At 47.5% G+C, this 15,669-nt stretch overlaps 2 protein-coding genes across 2 annotated transcripts in view; both read right to left on the reverse strand.

Annotated features, from left to right (window-relative positions):
- LOC308635595 (polymeric immunoglobulin receptor-like) overlaps window positions 1–15,669 on the reverse strand; it is a 191,313-nt gene that overhangs the window by 108,566 nt on the left and 67,078 nt on the right. The window lies entirely within an intron of this gene.
- LOC308635602 (CMRF35-like molecule 2) lies at window positions 1,510–10,691 on the reverse strand. Its single transcript, XM_081270068.1, has 4 exons — window positions 10,564–10,691; window positions 3,099–3,446; window positions 2,531–2,636; window positions 1,510–1,798 (listed from the first exon to the last, which is right to left on the reverse strand). The coding sequence occupies exons 1-4, from the start codon at window positions 10,601–10,603 to the stop codon at window positions 1,624–1,626; spliced, it is 669 nt and encodes a 222-aa protein (XP_081126194.1). The 5' UTR covers window positions 10,604–10,691; the 3' UTR covers window positions 1,510–1,623.

The following is a 15,669-nucleotide window of genomic DNA, read 5'->3' on the forward strand; positions in this document are numbered from 1 at the left end:
AGTGTCTCCTCCTACCCGTGGTGGTGGCCGTGGGCTCTGTCCTTGGTCCTGAGCCTTCCCCGCCCCGTTCACCCTTCTCTGGGCTCCCGTGCTCTGGACACACGCCTTCCTCCCGGGCCCTCACACTCCACTGGCTCCCCTCTCTAGCTTCCTGCCAGACCCTCTGCCTGGTGACCCGGTCACACACAGAAACGTGAGCTCTGCATCCCCAGGCCTGCTGCTGACAGCCCACATCTGTCGACGATGCCCCTTCCTCTGGCCCCCCGGCTGGAGCCTGCCACGCCTCCAGATGCCCCCCGTTGGCTAAGTAAGCTCTCCTAGAGGACACCCACCATCTCCTCTGGTTCTGGCCAAACCCGCCCAACTGTTCTCAATAAAAGCTTCAGGGTGGGGGGTGCCCTCGGTGGTCCACAAGGCCCTGGGTTCAATCCCAGCACCTCAAAAAATAAATAAATGAAAATAAAAACTTAGGCCAGAGTCGAGCCTTAGCCCCATGACAGGCTCCACCTTAGCTCCAGGTCAGCTCACCTTGGACACAGCTCACCGTGAAAACCACAGGGGACAGCAGCACCCTTCTGCGGACAGGTCTCCCAGGGGCCACGGTTACCATGATGGCTGCCTCTACCCTGCTTTCACTCCTGCTGTCCTCTGGATGCGTCCCCTCTCTGGAAACTGGCGTCACCAGTTCAGGGCAGGAGTGGCCTGGGGGGAGGGAGAGGACTGGCCCCGAGCAGGGAGTGAGAGGAGATGGTGACGCTGGGGCAGACAGTGGAATCCCCTCGCAAGCCACGTGGGGAGCAACTGAGGCATTCAGCCAGCGGCGCCTCCTCCTGGGCTCGGGTCCCCGGGGGGTAGAGTGTCCCCTCACCTCCCAGCCGGCACCCTGCCTGTGAAAAGCTGCCCACCCCCGGGGAAAGGACTGACTGCTGACGGGTGGTCTCAGGCAGATGGACTCTGGGTCAACACCGAGCAGAGGAGGCCCCCAGGATCAGGAGTGGTGTTAGGGGAAGCCACCGCCTCCTCCTCCCACCGTTGCTCCAACCGGTTCCGTGGAGCCACGCAGCCATGACCAGCCTAGGCAGATGTGCTGAGCCCGACCCCTGGTTCCCTGCTCACAGGGACGGAGCGAGGCTTAAAGCCCAGGGAGACCCAAAAGCACCAGAAGACGGGAAGGAACGCTGAGTGTGCAGGAAAGTGGGGAGCTGCCTGAGCAGGACCCGGAGCCCTGGCTCGTCCCAGGAGAGGGGCTGCAGCCCTGTGAGCCCAGAGGCTGAGCCACGAGGCTCCTCAGGGAGCCTCCCATCTGTAGGAAGGAGGCGACTCTCCCCTGGGGAAACTGACCTCAGATGCTTTTGTGCCCGAGCATGAAAATCCCAGAGAATTCTTGGCCTTGGGAAGAGGGCGTGAGCCAGGAGGAGAAAAGAGGACCCCCAAACAGGGGCCCAGGGGAGTTTCACTCCCTCTTCCATGCTGAGGACTCCAAAGAAGAGTCCTCTAAGACTCAGGACCCTCCTTTGAGGCACAGGAACAATACGTCCCTACAGAAGCTGGTTGACTGCTGCCTCCCGGCCCTGGAGTCCAGAGTCAAAAGTCCTTCTCGTACAGTCTGAAGGAGCTTCGTCCTTACGCAGGGCATTTCTGGGGTGGCGCACTGTAGAGGTTCCAAACAAGCAGCCTCTGTCCACCCCCAGGGGCCCTCTGAGGCCTGTTCACCCAGAGGACAGCACTAAGCATGCTCAGAAGCAGGGGCACCTTCAAGAAGACGAGAAGCAGGAAGTGGACACTGCTGAGCAGGGACCTGTGGGGGACATGGGAACAAGACCTGAGCTGCCTCCTGCAGGGGAAGCCCCAGGACCTTTCTCTCCCCACCTCTCCCTGTGCCCTGATTTGAGAGCCCAAATAATTCAGAACTCAACAGAGAACGGACCCAGGGAGCACCTCTGTGGCCCCTTCACCTCTCCCTCAAGGGAGTCTCACAGAGGAGAGATGACGGAGGGGACAGAGAAGAGGCCCCAAGAGCTCCAGGGTCACCCTCTCTGTCCCTTCTGCATGCCAACTTCTTGAAACCAATCCTCACTCTCACTTCAAAGTCCTTGTCCCTTGTCCCTCCCTTCAGGGTCTGATGGCAGCAGCGCAGCCCTTCCCGGGGATCTCTGGGAGAAGAGGGAAAACAGACTGAAACTCCAGCCTGAAGCCGCCTGTCTCCCCAGACCCCAGAGGCAGCTCCTGGTGGCAAGATGCCCAGCTGAGCAAAGACCTTCGGAAGGGGCCACAGGTCCAGACCCTGAGGGGGAGGAGGGTGTGGGAGGGACCAGGGGCTGTCCGGCCACCCAAGCCAGCCTCTGGCCTGTGTCTGCAGCCTCCCCGACTCAGCACTCAAAGGCAGCCTCAGAGGATGTGAGCACTGAGACCAGAGTTGGAGGAAAGACAGAGGCGGTGAGGCTGGCTGGACAGGGCATGACTCCCATCTGGTGCCCCCAAGCCCAGGGCTGCTGGCTCCCTTCCCCTGTCTCCAGGGCTGGGGCCTTACCAGGGGTGGGAGGCCAGCACCTCCTCGATGCTGTCGTTCTGCCCACTGCTCACTCTCAGCAAAGCGGATGTGATGGGTGCTGTGGTCACCCTGGGGGTGGGAGTGGCTACTGGAGACAAAGTCACACATCAGGCACTACTCTGTCCCCAGCTGCACTAAGCCCCTGGTTAGATCTGATACTGCACAGAACCAGCCACTCAGAGGAGATCAAGAGGTTCCCTGAAGCCAAACCAGGCCCCCTCCTGGGTGGAGCCCCTCGGGGACCAAAGGAGCCCCTTAGCAGACCTGGCCAGAGAGTCACCTCTAATAAGTGCCAGGTCTTCCCATCCTGGTCTGACCTGCCAGGAGTAGGCAGGGATCTCTCAAGGTCCACCCAGCTTGACGAGAGAGAGTGTGGAGGAAGGCGGCTCAGCCTGTGGCTGAAGGTGAGCCACCTCTCTCCCTGCCCACACCCAGGCTCCTCCCAACACCCCTGAGGCTGAGGACAAGGCAGGACTCAGAGACACTCTTCACTGTAGCACCCGCCCTTGTGCCCACAGCTCCATTGCTGGAGCCATGGAGTGCTCACCTGGCCTAACATACACCTGGACTTGGAAGGAGGGGTCACGTGAAAATATATCCAGGATCCATATTGTCTGAATTTTGCACCAATATGATCCAGCATCGTCTTCACTGAAGTTCTCTACGGTCACTGTTATGGTGAGGTCATCAGCAGAGTCTCTGATGGACATGCGGCCATTCCTCTCTACTTTCTCTCCTCCTTTGGTCTCCACAATACTGTGACAATCGGTGTCATGTTGTCCTCTGCACCAGTATTTGCTATATCCCTTGTATGCCCGCTCATAGTGACACTGCAGGCTCAGAGAGCTTCCCACGGTGCCGGTCACAGAATCAGGGCCCCACAGAGACAAACAGCCTGGAAGACACAAGCCAGAGTCTCAGGTCTCCATCCAGGTGGGCCTGTCAGCTGTCTGCCCAAAGCTGGGGGTGAAAGTTCCTGGAGAGATGTGAAAGGTTCCTGGAAGAAGGAACTGGAGGGACATTGGGCAGCCAAAGGGTCCAGAGACTGAGGCCAGGAAGCCTGTCCCCTGTGAGAGCAGCACACTGAGTGACCAAGTGGACCCTGCTCATGGGGGTTGAAGCTGAAGGTGAGAACAAACGTCTGGCCCCATCCCTTGTCCTGCAGACTGCATCAGGCATGAGATTTGGTCTTCCGTCTGTGTATTCTAGAATCTACTGCAACTCAAACCTATTCTTTCAAAGTATAGCCCCTGAGGGTGGCTCAGGATGGTGGATTAGAGGGGGGCTGCATCCCTAGTGATTCCACGGCTCAGGAGTCAAGCACCCGGAGTCCTGTTCCTCAGCAAGGTGGAATTTCACTAAAATTCAACTGGAGAATCAGAGTGTCTTAGAGACTCAGAAATGCGGGTACATTAAACAAAGAAGAAAGGATACATTGAAGCTGAGCCAGCTGAGGCAGCAGAGGAGGGGACAAGGCTGTTTCAGCTGAGAGGAGGGACAATCCAGAGAGAAACAGATTTGGTACAGAAAAACCTGAAGTCAGAAAAACAATCTGATCTCAGCTGATCCAGAGGCTACACTGTGCTCTGGAGCTTTGAAAAGTGCTCTCTGATTGGGTTATTTGTTTTGTTTTGTTTTGTTTTTTTCAGTGCTTAGCTTCTGAGTTCTTTATATACCCTAGAGATTAGTGCTCTATGTGATGTGTGAAGGGTAAAGATTTGCTCCCAGGATGTAGGCTCTCTGTTCATCTCACAGATTGTTTATTTTGCTGAGAAGAAACTTTTTAGTTTGATTCCATCCCATTTATTGATTCTTGGTTTCAATTCTTGTGCTATGGAAGTCTTTTTAAGGAAGTTGAGGCCTAATCCCACATGATGGAGATTAGGGCCTACTTTTTTTTTTCTATTAGACGCAGGGTCTCTGGTTTAATTCCTAGGTCCTTGACCCATTTTGAGTTAAGTTTTGTGCATGGTGAGAGGACTTGGAATGATGTGTTCCAAGTCCTGAAAGAAAATAAGTGTCAACCAAGACTGCTACATCAAAACTATACTTCAAAATTTAGGGGAAAATTAAAAACCTTCCAAGACAAGCAGTAACTTAGATAATTCATGACATGTAAACACAACTTACTTAACGAAATACCATAGATAGAAGATATAAAAAACAAACCCCAGAGCTCATAAATAAACAAATTTCATTTAAAGAATAGCTAGGCAAATGAGAAACAGGACCAGAGTAAACAAATGGCAGGGATGAGTAACCATCTCTGCAATAACACTGAAAGTAAATGATCGACTCTCCCATTATAAGACAAGCGCTGGCAGAATGGACTAAAAAATCAAGACCCAACTATGTGTTGTTTACAAGAGATGCACCTTACAGGCAAAGAGCCACAGGCTGAAAATGAAAGTGAAAATGGAAATTGATATATGCTGACAATGGAACCCCAAAACAAGGAGGAGTAGCTACTCTCATATATGTCAAGGCAGACTTCAAACCAAAATTAATCAGAAGAGATAAGGTCACTTTCTATTGGCAGGGAAAAATCCAACAAGAAGATACAACAATAATAAATATTTATGCCCTGAATGTGGGTATAATTAATTACATAAAGGAGACACTACTCAAATTAAAGTCTCAGACCCCAATACTACACTACTGGGTGACTTCAACACACTTCTCTGATCATTAGATAGGCCATCCAGATATAAACTCAGTAAAACTCTTTGTACCTGAAAAATATTATAATCAATGGACTTAGCAGACATCTATAGAATATTTCATCCAAAACCAGCTGAATTCACTTTCTTCTCAGTGGCTTATGGAACCTTCTCCAAAATAGGCCATAAAGCAACTCTTAGCAAATACAAAAAAAATCAATATAATTCCTTGCATCTTATCAGATCATAATGGAATGAAATTAGAAATCAACATGGCAAAACTCTACAGAAACTATGTAATATATTACATAGTTTATATGTAATTTTGTAAGATTGAACAACACACTTTTGAATGATGAATGATGATAGGAGAAATCAAGGGAGAAATTTAAAAAAAATCTTTTAAAAATTTTTTTAAATATTTATTTTTTAGTTGTAGTTGGATATAATACCTTTATTTCACTTATTTATTTTTATGTGGTGCTGAGGATCCAACCCAGGGCCTCACACGTGTGAGGTTAGTACTCTACTGCCAAGCCACAACCCCAGCCCGAAATTTAAAAATTCTTAGACTCAAATGGGAATAGTGATACAACATATCAGAACCCTTGGGACACTATGAAAGCAGTTCTAAGAGGAAAGTTTATAGCTGAGTGCCTACGTAAGAAAATCAGAAAGAACCCAAATAAACACCCTAATGATGAATCTCAAGGCCCTTGGAAAAGAAGAACAAATCAATTCTGAAGCCAGTAGAAGAATGGAGGTGATTAAAATCAGAGCTGAAATCAATAAAAATGAGAATTAAAAAACCATACAAAGGATCGATTAAACAATGAGCTTGTTGGTTCTTTGAAAAAATAAGCAAGATTCATAAGCCTTTAGCCAAATTAACCAAAAGAAAAAGAGAAAAAAACACAAATTAATAAAACCAGAGATGAAAAAAAGAGAAATCACTACAGACATCACAGAAATCCATCAGATCATTAGGGACCAATTTGAAAATTTATTCTCCAATATAATCTGGAAAACCTAGAAGAAATGGACACATTTCTAAGCAAATGCTATCTGCAAATCTGAAATCAAGAGGAGAGAGAAAACCTAAACAGACAGATAACTAGTACTGAAATAAAAGCAGTAATAAAAAGCCTTCAACAAAGAAAAGCCCAGCACCAGATGGATTTTCAGCTGAATTCTACCAAATCTTAAAGAAGAACTAATGCCAATACTCCTCAAATTATTATGAAACAGAAAAGAATGAAACACTTCCAAATTCATTCTATGAAGCCAATATAATACTCATACCAAAACTCGTTAAGGACTCATCACAGAAAGAAAACTATGGACCAATATCCCCAGCAAACTCAGATGCAAAAACACTTAATAAAATATTAGCAAATTATATTCAACAGCATATGAAGAAGATTGCACACCATGACCAAGTGGGTTTTATTTCAGAGATGCAAGGATGGTTTAATATATGCAAATCAATAAATGTAATCCATCACATAAACAGAATTAAGGATAAAAATCATTTAGTCATCAACAGATGCAGAGCAAGCCTTTGACAAAATTCAGCCCCCATTCATGATCAAAACACTGAAGAGACTAGGGATAGAAGGAACCTACCTCACTATTATAAAGGCTCTGTACGAAAAAACCAAAGCTGACCTCATAGTAAATGGAGAAAAACTGAGAGCATTCCTTTTAAAATCTGAGAAAAGACAAGGATGTCCTCCCTCACCACTCCTATATAATATAGAGCTAGAGCAATAATACAGAGCAATTAGGAAACAGAAGGAAATAAAAGGGATAAAAATAGGAAAGGAAGAAGTCAAATTATCATTCTTTGCAGATGATACGGTCCTATACATGGAAGAGCAAAAAAAAAAAAAAAAAAAAAAAAAAAAAAAAAACCTCCACCAAAAGACTGTTAGAGCTAATAAACCAATTTGGCAAAGGAGCAGGTTACAAAATCAATATACAAAAAAAAATCATTAGCTTTCCTATACGCCAACAGAATAACAATTTAATTCACAACAGCCTCAAAAAAATAAAATATTTAGGAATAAATCCAACCAATGGGGTTAAACACCTCTACAATGAAAACAATAAAATATTTTTTAATGATTTTTTTAAAGAGAGAGTGAGAGAGTGAGAGATATTTTTTTAAATATTTATTTTCTAGTTCTAGGTGGACACAACATCTTTGTTGGTATGTGGTGCTGAGGATCGAACCCGGGCCACACGCATGCCAGGCGAGCGCGCTACCACTTGAGCCACATCCCCAGCCCGAAAACAATAAAATATTGAAAAAGAAAATTGCAGAAGACCTGAGAATATGGGAAAACCTCCCATGTTAATGGATAGGCAGAACGGATATCACTTTAAATGGTCATACTACCAAAAACAGTTGACAGACTCAATGCAATCCCCACCAAACATCAATGACATACTTCAGAGAACTAGAAAAAAACAGTCCTAAAAATTAATTTGGAAGAATAAAAGATCCAGAATAGCCAAAATAATTCTAAGACAAAAAAGACATTCCTGGAGGGATCACAAGAGCTAACTTCAAATTACACGACTGAGCTGTGGTAACAAAAAACTGCATAGTCCTGGCCTAAAACAGATCCACAGGCCAAGAGTGAAGGACAGAAGACACAGAGACAACCCCACACCTCTACAGTCATACAATCCTTGAAAAAGACACCAAAAACACACTGGAGAAGAGATAGCCCTTTGATCAGATGGTGCTGGGAAAACTGGTCATCCACATGTCCCTGCACAAAAATTAACTCAAAATAAATCAAAGATCGAAACTATGCAACTCCTAGAAGAAAACAGGGCCAACACTCCAGTTTTCAGGCACAGGAAACAACTTTCTCACTAGGACCCCTAAAGCTCAGGAAATTATGTCAAGAATTAATAAATGGGATAGGATCAAATTAAAAAGTTTCTGCACAGCAAAAACAGCAATTAGGAATGTGAAGAGAGGACCTATAGAGTGGAAGAAAATCTTGCTAGCTACTCTCTGACAGATAACTAATATCTAGAATATGTAAAGAGATCAAAAAACTTTACACCAAAAAATCAAATTAATAAATGGGCAAAGGCATTAAACAACACTTCTCTAAAGAAGAAATGCAAATGGTCAAGAAATACATATAAATATTAAACATCATTAGCAATTAGGGAAATGCAATTCAAAACTACACTGAGATTTCATCTCACTCCAGGGAGAACGACAGTCACCAAGAATATAAATGGTAATAAACCTGGAGAGGATGTGGAGAGAAAGAAACACTGCTATATCCCTCCTCAGAATGTATCCTGAGGAGCTGAAGTCAGCTTACTGCAGGGATACATGTATACCATGTTTAGAGCAGCATCATTCACAACAGTGGAACCAGCCTAGGTGTCCAACAGTGGATGCATGGATAAAGAGAATGTGGTATATACACACAATGGAGTTTTATTCCGCCATAAAGAAAAATGAAAATATGGCATTTGTCAGTAAATGGATGGAACTGGAGACCATTATGTTAAGTGAAATAAGTCAAAGATCGTATGCTTTCTCTCATGTGCGGAAGCCAGAGAGGAAAAAGGAAAAGAAAGGTGGGGGTGGAGCTCATGAAATCAAAGGAGTAACCAGTAGAGAAAAGGAACCACGGGGTGGGAGGAAGGGAGGGAGGGGGAAGTGTGGGGTAAATACTGGCCAAATCACATTGTTACATTGTGTATTCTGTGCATGTATGAATATACAACAACAAACCCCATCATCACATGTGGGTATAATGTACCAATAAAAAATGTTGGGAAAAGTACATAGAACCCTCAACATGCTAGGCTTAGTCTATGAAGCAGTGTGTATTAAATGATTATCCAACTGCACTCATACATAATAATAATACAGATAAACTAAGAACTCATTTCTAGTTTGATCTCCCACCATTTCTCATTTGACCCATGGGGTTAGTCATAAGAGGGCTATTTTATTATGTAAGTACAGAAATATCAAATATAAAATAAGAAAAAGCAAAATTATCTTAATTTTAAATTTTACTTCAAAAATAATCAAAGTGCAACTTCTGGTTTCCTCTGCCCTTCATGAGTCCTTGAGGGAGGAATAATAAACTTCTGGTTATAATCCTAACTGCTCTCCAGGAAGAACCAACGTGTGGGAAGAGATAGGTTTCTTTACAGATGGCATGGCCATCTCCACCCATCACAGCCTTGGCACCTGGGTGTCAGCTGTCACCATGCATTCAGGGGAACGAGGGACGCTGCCCTCTATAACCAAGTGGGATGGTTTGGGACCTGGAAGGGAAGCAGGGATTTGAATCTGGGATGCAAAATGTGAGATGCTGATGTGGAAGGAATGACAGAGGAGGAGCGGCTGCCGGGGGTGGAGGGCTGTGAGCCCCGGGAGGGGAGGCTCAGCCGAGCTCCACCACTTGAGCAAGCTCAGAAACAGCGGGATCCTGGTCTGAAGTTGAGTATGTGTGAGTGAATACATGGTATGCCTGTATGTGTGCATGTGTGTGTGTGTGTGTGTGTGTGTGTGAGAGAGAGAGAGAGAGAGAGAGAGAGAGAGAGAGAAACAGAGAGACAGAGAGAGAGAGAAACAGGAGTTAAGCTGTGTGTCCAGTTACCACCTTCCTTTTTGCTCCCTGAGCCAAAGCAAAGTGGCTCCTGGCCCCCCACCTTCTACGCTCCCACCATCTCTCTGCAGTTCTAATACAAATAAGAACCTTGTGCACCCTGGACCCTGCGCTGTGGGGAAATTCTCACTTCCACACCCATGTTGTTCCCCAAGGACACCTGCCCCCCCAAGACTGGAGGACCAGTGAACCCCACCTGGTACCAGTGCCTTCCTAGAGGCAGTTTATTCCCAGCATGCCTCCTTCCAGCCCCAGACAGAGCTCAGCTTCACACTTCCCCACAGTGGGAATCTACCAAGGGGCAAATCATATGTCACAGCCATCGCATGTGCAGCTTCTGAAAGGAGCCTGCCTGGAGAGCTTAGGATCCTCCTATCCAGGCTCACAGCCAGCCCCTCCAGAGCCAATTACATCCTGAGTCTCCAGTCTCTCCAATCAAGAAGATTCCAGAAGCAGATGAGCAGCCAGACCAAAGAGAAGCTTCCAGGCTCCTTCTGGCTTGGAAAATCTTGAATTCCATAAAATGTCACATACATAAGAGCTGGCAGGGCCTTCTGCTCCTGGGAAGAGGCTTCCTTCTCTTCCACTTCCCTGCTTACAAGTCTCTCTCTCTCTCTCTCTCTCTCTCTCTCTCTCACACACACACACACACACACACACACACACACACACACACACAGAGTCCACTCACCTGGGAGGCAGAGGAGGAGCAGAGCTGGGGACAGCCACATGGCCCTGTCTCCCTGGCTGTTGTCCCCAGCAAATCTGGGTCCTCTCTAGAATCCAGATACGTGAACAGCCCAGGGCACCCACTCCTGCTCCTTCCAATTCCCTTTGTGCTTCTCTTTCTCGCCTACTTCCTTTTTAATTTCCCAGCTTCTTGCTAATTTGATAAAAGGGGAAGAGGGCCAAGGGGCACTTCAGAGAATGGACCAAGGGCACGTAGGGAGCCTCCCGGAAAGTCGACTGCTATCTGTGAACCTCCGACCCAGGAGACCCTGTCTCCCTGCAGAGTGCTTGCCTCACAAGCGTGAGGTGCTGGGTTGGATCCTCAGCACCACATAAAAATAGATCAATAAAATAAAGATATTATGTCCATCTACAACTGAAGAATTTTTTTAAAAAGATACTTTTAGGGCTGGGGATGTGGCTGGGCTGAGGATGTGGTTCAAGCGGTAGCGCGCTCGCCTGGCATGCGCACGGCGATGGGTTCGATCCTCAGCACCACATACCAACAAAGATGTTGTGTCCGCCAAAAACTAAAAAATAAATATTTTAAAAAATTCTCTCTCTCTCTCTCTCTCTCTCTCTTTAAAAAAAAAAAAGATACTCTTAAATTGGCCAATTCATAGAGATTTCTGCCAAGAATAGGGAAAAGGTCCCATCTCCCAAGGACATAAACTGGAGGACCTTGTCCCTCCAAGTGCCCCTGCCTGCAGGAAGGAGTCTGTGGGTTCATGGGATTTACCAATTTTTCTTTTAGGGTTTTAGCATTTTTCTTTTTATTCATATAACTGTTTATGTTTGGGGCATTTCTGTTTTCAGTTTTTGCAATTCCACTTGGGTTTTTTTACAATCTAATGATTTTGATCTTGAACTCTTTGTACTTGGACTTCAAGGTCTGAGAGCACCACAGTAGTATCTTGGAGGCTGCTATCAACAAGGACAGATTTACCAGCAGAGCTGCTCCTCGCCTTCTCAGAGAAGTCCCGATGGTTCTGTGTGGGGACAAGTGCGTGGAGTACTGCATACATGGCATACGTTAAGGGTGTCTGAGTGGCAGGCCACTCCCCTCGGGCTAGGCACATGAGCGGCAAACCGCTTACCCCATAGGCACAGCCCTGGGCGTGAGGCCATGTGTTGCAGTCCCTGCGCTTGCTTCATGGCCATTCCTCGAGTGGTCACTGCAAGGACAGTTAGCCAGAGTTGTATTGGTGGCTGCCTGTAATCTGCCGAGCTACTGCCCGAGTGTATGCACATGGTGACTTCACAATAAAATCAGACCTGCTTCCTGCTCGGTCTCCGGAGGTCTTGATTAGTGATTCCACAGCCACACTCTCCTCTACCCTGTTCTGTGGACCTCCTCGCTGGACAAGAGAGAGCCCACACAGCTGGCCCCCAAGCAGGGACCTGAGGTAAGCGTCTAAGACAGGGTGTGGCCCCTCACAGAACGTGAGGAAAGGGAAATGGGGAACCTACCAAGTTCCACCAAAGACCGGCAGCTGCAAGTGCTGCACACTCCCTTAGATACCAGAGGTTTAACCCTGAATAAGAGAAGCCCACAGGCTCTGGGTGTAACAATGACACTAATCTGTGGATCAATACTGCTGATGGTTCTGATCCTAGGACATGGGGCAAGATAATGGCAAATGTGTGGCAAGCTGAAGTGAGGCAGGGGTATACTTGACCACGACATTTTTTCCTATTGTGACAGCCATTCAGCAAAGTTTAGGGGGCCCTGCAACAGACCCTTGTCACATAATGATGGCCCTGAGGGGAGATGAGGCTGTGGGAGACAGACAAGGGGAAAGAAGTGGGGGCAAAAATCTACCTCAAGCAAGCAACCACGGCAGGTGCAGGAGGGAGAAGGCAGGGACCGCCAGCCTCATGGCGCAGGAAGAGGTGACCACAGGGGTGCAGGTGCGCCTTCTACTGACAGGCAAAGGTCATACCCTTCCCTAAGTCAATGACAACTGCCTCCTGATGAGGCAGTGCCAAAGCCAGCAAGGGACTGTGACAGCTTAGAGATGACCAGGCCACTGGACAGGCCCAAGCCATGGTCTCCCAGAAACCCATTCCAGGAGGCAGAGATCCTTCAGAAGGTCTGTGTGAGGTAAGAGATGAGAAGTAGGGTGAGGGAGTACAAGCCTTCCCAGTCAGCAGGCCCCACACCACAGCACCCTACCCCTGGGTATCCACAGGATTGGGTGCCCTGAAGGAGGTAAAGAAGGCAGTAAAAGAGGATGCCCCCCCCCCGGGGGGGGGATGTTTGCAGAGCAAATGCTCCAATCGCTCAGTCTTAAACTTAATTGTCCTCAAGACTGGAAAGACCTAGCCAGAGCTGCTCTTGAGCCTCAACATTTTGGAAGTGGAAGGCATTCTTCTACAATGACGTGAACAGCAGGGGATTGGATCTTAACCACCCCAGGAATGTAGACCTCCCAGCTGAGTGCTCGCAGGGAGAGGGAATCTACAGTCCCTCTGCAGTAAAGCCCCAGGCCCACCAAATGATTTCCATCAAGTGTGACTCTGTGCTCTGAGCGCCTGGAGGAAGCTACCAGCTCCGGGAGGCACAGTTTCTACACAGGGCTTAAGGCAGAGAGCCCCTGAGGACTTGCCACAGTTTATTGACAGAGTGAACAAGGCGGTAGAAGGGAAGGTGTCTCATGAAGGAGCCAGGGCGGCCTTAGCCAAGGGATTGACCTGGGACGGACTAAATAAGGAGCACAGAGCATCAGTGGCGCCAGTAAGCAATGGCACACTGGGTGACTGGATTTTGGCCACCCAGGATAGAGGGACACAAGCAGCTCAAGTCTCTCTGCTGACTCAGCCATGGCAGCTGCATAAAAGCAGGACTAAGGAGGCTTGCAGACAGCCAGTCAGAGACGGCAAAAAATGTGCACCCTTTCTCCCCATTGGCCCTTTACCACCTGCTGGAGTGAATCCCCAAGAGTTAATACCTAGTGCTTCGTGGTAAATGGATGTCACTCACTATGCAATTTTTGGAAATTTAACATATATTCATGTAACTATTGATGTCTATAATGGTCACAGCCTGCACAGGAGAGACCACAAAAGGTCACCTCCCATCTACTTCAGTGTTTTGGAATTATGGGTGTCCCACGTCTATGAAAACTGACAAAGGGCCAGCCTATACTAGCAAGACATTTCAAGTGGTTTGCAATGGTTGGCATATACAGCATTTAACTGGAATCCCCTATAAACCTCAGGCTCAAGGCATCATAGAAAGAACACACACGGAATTAAAGACCACGCTACAAAACAGAGGGGGAAAACTATACTAAGTGCCCTCATGATGCCTTGACAAAACCTTATTTGATTTAATTTTTCTTTCACTGTCAAAATCTTCTATAGAAACAGCAGCCCATAAACATTGGGCCCCCATCTCGGGGCCCTCCCATCTACTTATGGTCTCATGAAAGGATCCCATAACAAATGCATGGGATGGTCCGGGGCCCCTCCTAACCATGGATCCAGGGTTTGTATTTGTTAACAGGAACCTCACCCCAGCTAGGTGTGCCTGCCAGAAAGTTAAGCCCTGGACCCCCAGAACCACCAACCAAGAAGATGAAGGAACTAACTCTAGAGGAAAACCCCGTAAGCAAAGAACTCAAGAACACAAACAGACCTCATGTACAGTAACCTGGAGCGATCTTAAAGGTCTTGTTGACCAAGCCACCAGACTTGCCCCAGTGCCTGGTGGCAACCCCATCCCTGGGCCTAAGATGATGGACCTATTGAGTACAGCACTCACTGCCAACAGTGAAGCCCCCCCCCCCCCCGGTCAGGTAAACTGAGCTTTGGTTACTTGGCCACCACCTGCAGCAATGGCCAATTGGGAAGGAGCTTTACTAAGCTCTTCTCTAATCAGTTCAACCTTATTGATCCTGAGTTATCCATCCAGGAGGGAACCATACCCTGGAATGCAGCCTCTCCAGATCTACTCTGCCCGTTTGTTTCTCCATAGTTGAGAATGAGACCTATAATCCAGGCAGTCTCCTCTGTTTTGCTCTTGCCAATGAAACTCTTGTAGATAACTATAATAAGCCATATGTTGGGCCGTCTCTCACTGACCTATAGTTATAGTTAATGCTACCTATAGCCGTAGACTCCCCCGTGGCAAATGCAAGAAACCCTGGCTGCCAACATACCCAGCAATGCTTTTGGAAAGCCCCCCTCAGATAATGACAGCATCCCATGGGATCAATGTGTCACTGCCACACCTTATCTCCTTGATGAGAGGAATTTCTCTGGGGAAGGACAACGCCTATGTGCCTGGGCAGGTGCAGCTCCCTAGAATGTGTGCCCCAAAACCACACGGGGTACTGCAGTACCTGCTATACAGGATAAGCCGTTACCAACCATTATGCAGGGAATCAGTATGGTGAGATGGATATCATGCCAATATTGCTGGCTGCTAGGCCCATCAAATGGGCAGCAGCTGGCTGGATGAATGGGTCAACCCTGACCATGGATTTGCCTTTATGCCAAACTATACCCATACCCCCTATGCACAAGATTGTGTTACGCCACCCACTGCCGTGCTAATAATCAATGATACTGATGACATAAATATCACTCATCCAGAGATCCCTTGTGCACTCAGTACATCCTGCTGGATCACAAATTGTCTCACCCCTGCTATGATGGCTAAACGTATATTTATCCTCAGAGTGCCTCCAGGAGTCTGGCTTCCAGTGACCTTGTCCAGAGATTGGCGGAATCCATGGGACAAGGAGATGAAGAATCTTTTGAATGAGACCCTACACCAGACAAGGCTTGCAATTAGCCTCATTGTCACTGGGATTATTGCCCGGTGACCGCCATCGCTGCCACAGCCACGGTCACTGTTTCGCCCACTCAGAGTATCCAGACAGCTCAGACTGTGAACCATGTGTCTACTGCCATGAAGAAGCCTTTGGGGTTCAAAATAACTTAAACGAACTGTCATTTTAGTCATTCAGCAAGAGCTAGACCTCCACCAGGAACAACTAGATATTCTGTTTATGTTGCAAAGCTCACTTGTGACCCTGAATTCCATAGTATTTGTGTCACC

The sequence above is a fragment of the Spermophilus citellus genome, assembly GCF_964194105.1.
Source record: "Spermophilus citellus genome assembly, chromosome: 17".
NCBI classification, from domain to species: Eukaryota; Metazoa; Chordata; class Mammalia; order Rodentia; family Sciuridae; genus Spermophilus; species Spermophilus citellus.